Source organism: Hylobates moloch, unplaced genomic scaffold (genome assembly GCF_009828535.3).
Source record: "Hylobates moloch isolate HMO894 unplaced genomic scaffold, HMol_V3 SCAFFOLD_8, whole genome shotgun sequence".
In the NCBI taxonomy this organism is placed as follows: Eukaryota; Metazoa; Chordata; class Mammalia; order Primates; family Hylobatidae; genus Hylobates; species Hylobates moloch.
Genome location: NW_026652283.1, coordinates 4297869 through 4305862, shown reverse-complemented (window position 1 = coordinate 4305862; position 7994 = coordinate 4297869). Strand labels below are relative to the sequence as shown.

Genomic DNA, 7994 nt, shown 5'->3' with positions numbered 1-7994 from the left:
AGTTTTGTAGGCCTGTGTGTCCTGTTTTTTTCTGTGCTTTTCCTTAAAGGCTCAGTACAGGCCCCACATACACATCGGCTGTGAGTACGGGGCTTACCTTGATACTCTGAATCTCCCTACTCTGTTCACAGCATTTTTGCTGTTGCTGTAATTGCTAGCACAGCAGGGAAGTAATCTGGTGTAATATTCAGCTTTTGAGTACTTGCTTCGTGTCAGTATTTTGACAATATTACTGCTAAGCCAACTGGGAAGGTGAATTTTGGTGATACCTCTGCATATTGAATAAAAGCTCCAGATCTCAGAAAGTCGTTAGAGATACAAAAGCACTCCCTTGAACACACACAAAAGATCGGGGATTTCCAGGTCTTCAGTCTTCATTGCATTTTTAATGGCCACTTGCAGGAAAGGCACTTTCAAGTTTGAGATTTTCCAGTTGTAAGATGATCTGGGTCTGAAAGAGCGTAGATGGGGCAGTCAGATTTCTCACTGCTCGGCTGTGTGCTTCATCTGCTCTTCCCACCCTTAAAACATCCATTGCTCAGAACGGGGAAGCCCAGCAGTGTTGCTGGGCGGCATTTGGGAGAGGGAGTGGAGTTGTCATGCTATAAACAGATCAAGCATTGATCCTACAGAGCAGAAAGATGGGGAAGGGGAGGGAGAGGAACCCAGGTGGACATTATGTCATGCCGAAGAGAATTCCAAGGACGGTTAAGAATGGCAACCAGAGGCCCTTGAAACTCCCAAGAGGCCAGCAGACCAGGCAGAAACACAAGAAAAAAGTTACCCCCATTTGTCGCTAAGAATGTCAGATGTCAAGGGGAATGGGAACAAAGGGGAATTTCTAGGGTCCATGCAAGCTTAAAAGTCCTACTAAGTGAGGTTACTTGAGATCAACAGGGAATATCTTAATCTGGACTTCCCCAATGGCCAGTTTTTAATCTTGTTTACAACTCAGGTCAGAATTAAAATGGAAAACAGCCTTCGATGACTTTCAGAGACAGGGAACTTTGGAAAAAATGAATTTTATAGTAACATCAAAATGTCTATTATAGCTTGTGCAACAAAGGGAAACCCCATCTGTACAAAAAATAAAAAAATTAACTGGGCGTGGTGGTGGGTGCCTGTAATCCCAGTTACTTGGGAGGCTGAGGCAGGAGGATTGCTTGAGCCCAGGAGTTTGAGGCTGTAGCAAGCTGGGATTGTGCCACTGCACTCCAGCCTGGGGGACACAAGACCCTGTTTCAAAACAAAACACAAAAAAAGTGTTCATTAGGTCCTTGCCTTCTGCACACCCATCACTCTTGGGAAAGAAGCTGGTCTGAGCTAAGGTCCAAGAGCAGCTGGGCCTAGGGCCTGGCAACTCATTTCAGCAGTACGGAGACTGTCACATCCCATTCCCAGGCTCTGCTCCTCCAGACTCCACCAAGGGTAGTTGCAGCCTGTGTCTCAGAGGAGGGATGCAGGAAGGATCAGAAATCAGGTGGGAACCACAAAGAACAGCAGGCAGGAGACAGGAAAGCTGCAGGGGCGGGGTTCCCCAGAGACTCCCTAAAATCTGGAGATGGCACCGCAGGCTTCTGGTACCTCTCATGCCAGGAGATGCTTCCTCACAGCCCAGAATGAGTAGCTGGCAATAATCAGGGGCGATCCTCTGAGGACCGGTCATAGTGTCTGTGATGTACCCACCTTCTGAAGGTGGGCTGAGGCTTCTAGCTTATAAGCTGGCTGCATGGGCACCCCTCGTCCCCTAGCAATGTCAACAATGACTTGTACTGCCATAACACAGAGGCATATGTAGATTCTATTCCAGGTTAGAATGTGTCTTTTATGCCACTGCCAATTGTTGCAGCGGCATGAAACAGAGTTCTGACATGAGACAAGTGTATTCCATTCCGAGGACTGCTGGTTTATAAATAAGTCAAAAACGGCCAGATAATTTAGGTCAAGGTGAGTTTATTGTCCAAATAGCATAACCTAATTGCATTCAAAACCATTTTCAAATCCATCTTTAAACTAGTCAGAAAACAGGTTATTATTTTTTTAAATCACTTAACACTGAACAGATAAGACCTCTTAAAAGGCAGCTGACTATATCATGTCACCATCATAGCCAATACAACATTTTTGCCATACTTCCTAAAAACCTTTTCGCGTACACTGATCATGCTACTTCAGCACTTTCTAACATCCTGACCAAACAGACACCCACACCTCTTATAGAGTACACTGTGAGAGAATAACATGGACTTGATATGGCATCACACTTGTTTTAAAGCAAAAAAAAAAAAAGAAAAAAGAAAAAGAAAAGAAAAAAAAAAGCCCAAGACAAGAAACTATATAACTGAGAGAGAGAGGAGAGAGAGAGAGATCTGAGGTACATGATATAAGGGTAATGAACATAATGGAAAAGATCCAATGGCCCGATGATTTGCTGGGGATATAAGAGTTGGCCAGCAGTAAGAACTAAACCAATTAAAAATAAAAATAGAAACTTTGTTTTTCAAGGACAGGCACCTGTCAAAAGACATTGGATACTGTAATGGCTACAGTCAGTAAGGCACTTTATTTCCCCAAAGTAGGCTGCAGGCGAAGGGATGCAGGCTGCAGCTACCGCATGCACGTACACATTTGCTGATGGCTTCTTAAAACCTGAGCCGAGAATAGGGTCTGATAGCCCAGCCAAGTTTAAAAGCAGACACACACGAATGTAGTATCGTTGTGCCTGAAATGACCATTCTGGATTGTTTAGAATCCAGAATCATCAAAAGCCATGTGGTATGAGGAAGTAATAAATATCCTCTTGAATCTTCTTACCCTATTTTGCACAAATGGATGGCTGCATGAACAGCTCTTGTTAATTGCTCTGAGTCCACACCAATAGAAACCTGCACTCATTCTATAGCTACAGAGGGTTTGTTGGCTTAAGGGGACTTTATCGTCTCAGCATTAATTTCCCTTTTAAAGCTATTCTCAACGTTGGACTGTCTCAGAGATAAACAAAGAGGAATCCTTTTGGCTTAGAAGCCAACTGGCTTAACTCAGACTTCCTCCCCTTCCTACCTCCAATTCCCACACTACCAATATTAACTTCTTGAACTAGAAAATCAATTATTTACATGACATAAGGTGCAAGTCTATTTCTTCTCCCAGCCCTGTCCCCTGTGGCCCATGGAGAGAAAATTCCCCTGCCCTCTTTGAGAGAGTCATCTGATCCTGCCTAATCTTCTTAACCTTTCAGTCCCAGAGCTCCCAGGGCACAGTCTGGAGAGGCCCTAGAGGTGCTAGACTGCAGGAAAGCGCAGCTCCGTCTGAAGAGTTACCCATCCTGCTAGCAAAGGGATGCAACGTGATGCCGTCAGGGTTGCCTTCTCCTCTGGCTTTGTCACTTAAGCCATGTGTGCCCCTGACCTGGCTGATAAGAGGCAGAACAGAGCCTCCAGTACAGAGCACATAGACCAAGGATGATCCAGTAGTCAGGCATGCTGTGCTCTCCAGTGGGGTCCTGAGGCAGTTCAAAATAAGGCCTCCTGGAAGAACAGCCCCTTCTCCAAGGAGCTCGCCTCTCAGGACGCATGGGGTGTTCTACGGAGGGAACCGCCCTTGGCTTTCTCCTGCAGGCTTCTTGGCTGTCATGGGCCCGCATGGAGTTTCATTATGCTTAGCATATATTTTTGGCATACTAGGATTTCTTCCCCCTAGGATTTGGCCAAAAGAGGGGAAGGATCAAAATTTGGCAGGCAGGGGGAACAACTCAGCCCCCACTGATGGAGAAAAAAACAAACAGATGGAAGTAAAGACGAGATAGAAACACAACAAGGTAGAAAAAGACCAGGATAATTTGGAAACCCTTTAGTGGGAGGTAAGAAAAAGAAGAGAAAGAACAACAAAAAAAAGAGCAAGTTCAAATGCAAGGGGGAGAGGAGCCCCTCTGGAACAAAACTGCTACCAAAGAGACTAAGATCTAAGGAGAGGGCAAAATCCAGGATTCCTTCTTTTGTTTAAGCAGGAGCACGCAGAAAAGCCTAACAAACTCCCGACTTTCCCATCAGCAGCCCCACACCCATCATCACACAAGGCCCCAAGGATGGGAAAGAGAAAAGCTAGAAGGACCCAGGGGCCTCAGGACTACAGGAAGAGTGGAAAGTTCCAGACTGTAAATAGAGTCGGGGAGGCTTGTGCCCTTCCTTATTTGTCCGGTTCTTTCATTTGCTGCTTCTGTTTAAGCTCAAGGGTCAGTCGCCGCGAAATGAATTTGCACCTCGATTTCTCTTTAGGCTCCAAGATTCCCGAGAACTCCAGGGTTCCCGCTTTCCCCATTCTGTGGGACTCCTTGGGGCCCAGGAGAGTGTGCTGAGCAAAGCTGGCTCTTGAGAAAACTCTGGCTAGCTAACTTGCTGGCTGCTCCACTTTCCTCTCCAAAACTTCAGAATTCACCACCCATTGTCCCACCAGAAATCCCCTAGAATTTTAGGGTCATGCTAACTCACAAAGTCCTGAACCCTTCTAAACACACTTCCCAAGAGACTGACTCATCTGGAATTTCACCTCTGTAGAGAAGCAGCCTCTTCACCTCCCTTCAACTATCATCCCATACTTATCTGACCTATTTTTCTTATCCTGCCAATTCAGTGTGATTGAAAACCTGACCGTTTAGTACCACTTAGCAGAGGACCTGGGCTTGCATAGTGCTTGCCCGCGCAGTTTTGAGACAGAGGAGGGAGAAAGAAGCACCATAAACGCTGCTTGCTGCAGATTCATCTACTCGCAGACTCAGACTTAGGAAACCTGCAGAGATGATCCTAAACTCAAGGTGTCCATGCCAGGGGAGGGGAAAGACGGAGGGGAAAACTTCAAGATGAAAGGGCCCTTTGCAGATGAAGCCCCGCTTTCGAAAAAGCTGCAAGATGAAGATCTCCAAACAGCCTGCTGGAATTCTTTTTAGTCTCTTTCCTGATACCTGGTACCTAAGTGCAAATTACGACGTCTGAGTCTACTGCATAAATGTTTGTACTGAACGTCTGCCTTGAAGGGGAGGGAGGATCCCTTGGTTCAATGTATTTTTTCCATCACGATGAGGATACCAGGGTCTAAATGGGAGCCCGATGGCCTCCACGACCAAAAAGGTCCCTGGGAGTGATGAGACCGCCCTGCCTTCCACCTGAGAGGGAGTCAGCCCTGCTCACACTGCTTCTGTGTTCCTCACGCGAATGGGCTCCCAAGCAGAAACTGTACGGTTGTGAGGTATTATGAAAACAAAAGCGTGAATCATTGTCTTTTGTAGTTATTGATTTTGTCCAGTAAACCTGAGGTAAAGAATACTCCGTCTTTGAAGAATGTCATCAGAGAAAAAAAAAACCAAAAAACCAAAGAAGAAAAAAAAAAAACAACCATGAATATGCTACCAGAAGAAAACAAACTACAGAAGGGCTTTTCCAGTACGAAGAACTCATATCTCAACCATCTACTTCAGGACTTGGAATTTAAGCAGTAAAATAATATATTATAAAAATGTTTATAAAATAGCAGCACACTCTGTGAAACATTACAGCTAGGTACTGTCAATGTGAATAAGGATGGATGATTTTAGCTTCTTAGCAGCGCAAAAAAAAAAAAAAAAACCAAACTGAACAAAACAAAATGAAAAAAATGAGAGACCCTTAGATTGTTTTCCGTCTTCAACCCTCATACTATGAAACAAGGCAGAATCTGTGTATAAAATAATTCTTCAAATAGCCCTGTTCTGATTTTTCTTTTTCACTTAAAAAGGCAAATATTTTAACAAATAGCTTCATTACCTGTCAATTACAATTGTGCAAAAAAAAAAAAAAAAAAAGTTGTTGCTCCAACCTCTTTGCTAACTGAATGCCTCTAAGAAGTGGAGAGGAAGAAAAATTCAAGTACGCTGAATACAACTTTGCAATAAAATTAACAACAACAATAAAAAAAAAAACGGAAAAGGGAACAAAATGCCACACCCTGATATTCAGCCATCTATCTTTGCACCAGCAATAACTTTTCTTTCCATGTCCAAAGGAGAAGTATAGAGATGGGAATTAAGATCCTTCTGTGCCATCAGAATGGTAACAGATTTTAGTTTACAGGCTTTTCTGAGGAATGTTGTGATGGGAATGTCAGCAGGAAGGGGTGTCACTTGAGTCCTGGTAGGAACACCAGAACTGTGTACCAAAGAATGTCAGATACCAGAAGCGAAGAGTAACCCAGACTGGGGGCAGGAAGGGAGGGGGCCAAAGAGAAGAGGGGAGGAGTATTCAGCATGACTTGCATAAACCATCCCATCTATTGCTCGGGAACAATTTTTCAAAGTGCTTTTCGAATGGAATGGTTTATAACAATGCTAAACTGTGAACCAGACATGCCAATCAGCACCAAAAATTAGTTGTTTTCTAAGAAGAAATGCCAAGGCCACATTACCCTTTTAAATACAGTAACAGAAAAGATCCCATTCTGGATCCCACCCTTGGTCTCCATCTGCCTCCGTTTCATGTGAGTTTTGGTTATGGCCCATAGCTACATTTCCCCATTAGACAGCAATATGGTGGTGTCTGCAATGAACTGCATTTGGAAGAAGAAGCAGGATGTCACAGAACATGAAACCCAGGAGCCAATCACCTGTGTCCAACTGGCAAAATAAAACATCTTTTTTTAGGTAGCAGCTACTGCAGACAGCAAAAGGATGTTAATGTAGAGACCCAACCACACTCCTGACTTAGTAACAGGTGGCTGAGAGCAAAGGTGCTTCTCCATCCCAAATGGTTCAATCATGTTGAGAGATTGTTTTGTACTCCTTCCCCATCATGTCCCTCCTTATTTCAATTCCTTCTTGAGTTCATTGCTTTGCAATCTAATCATGCCATAAATGGCGTACACAGTTCCTTGAAATTATACTACAAGGGGGTGTATGTGCTAGCTCATAACATGAAAAAAAAAGTCTCCTCTAATTTGTTCCCATATTGCAGGCATACATATTCTCTAACTACTCTGCAGGTTTTCCTGTAAGCATTTTACTATTACTTTTACATAATCAAACAATAACTGTTCGCATATACAAGGGATTCCCTTATGCTGTACTTCAAATAGGCACCAAATGCTTTTTATTATTCCGTTTTCGTAGGACCTTTTCTCTCACTTCTAAAAGATCTTTAAATATGATCTAGGCGGGGGCAGAATTTTTTTTTTTAAGTTTCACCCTAAAACACAAAGAACAAAAACATAACCAGAAAGAAGGAGAGAGCAGATGATGGATGCATCTCTCTCTTTCGGCCCAACTGGCATCCTCACAGGTCGATATCCCGCACGTCTGTAGGGGTGCTGGCTTGGTCCAGTTCATCCTCCGACTTGGATCCGTCACGCTGGTCCTGACGGTACTGCTGCAGGCTATTGAGGAGCACCGCCTCAATCTGCTCCTGGCAAGCTTTGAGACAATCCTGGAACAATGGTCCAGACCAGAGCTGTTAGTAAGAGGAACAGGACACAGAGCAGCCTACCGAGAAAACACGCATAATTTAGCTTGCATGAGTCTGTGCTAGTTTCCAGTAGAAATACATGTGAAATAAAGGAGGGATGTTCTTAAAGTGCCAAGGAACCTCACTACTCCAGGTGGGGTCCATGGGCTGGCGGCATCAGCATCACCTGCGAGCTTGGTGGAAACGCAGAATCTCAGTCAACCCAGGCCGAGCTATTCAGAACCTGCATTTTAGTGGAGCCCAGGTGACTGGTATTCTGAGAAGCACTGGCCTAAATGATGGTCACTTACGGATGCCTGGTAATCAAGGCGCCAACCAGATGCTTTCTGCCTGGGGAAGCTGGGAAGTGGCAGAGAAAAGGGGAAGGCTACTAGAAGTGCTACGACATTAGCAAACTCAGCCCCTGAGAACTAGATAAGAAGGAAGCCAATGAACCAACGTACTGACCCTCACATAAACTGTAAATACTTTTTCTCACTCTGCCCCCCAGGCTGGAGTGCAGTGGCACGA

At 44.4% G+C, this 7994-nt stretch overlaps 1 protein-coding gene across 1 annotated transcript in view; it reads right to left on the bottom strand.

Moving 5' to 3' along the window:
* Nucleotides 1-5311: 5311 nt before the first annotated feature.
* Nucleotides 5312-7994, bottom strand: part of CCND2 (cyclin D2) — a 28477-nt gene continuing 25794 nt past the window's right edge. The window contains exon 5 of the mRNA XM_032159341.3: nt 5312-7445. Within this exon, the coding sequence (XP_032015232.1) occupies nt 7296-7445 (150 nt within the window). The 3' untranslated portion in view covers nt 5312-7295. The remainder of the gene's footprint in view (nt 7446-7994) is intronic.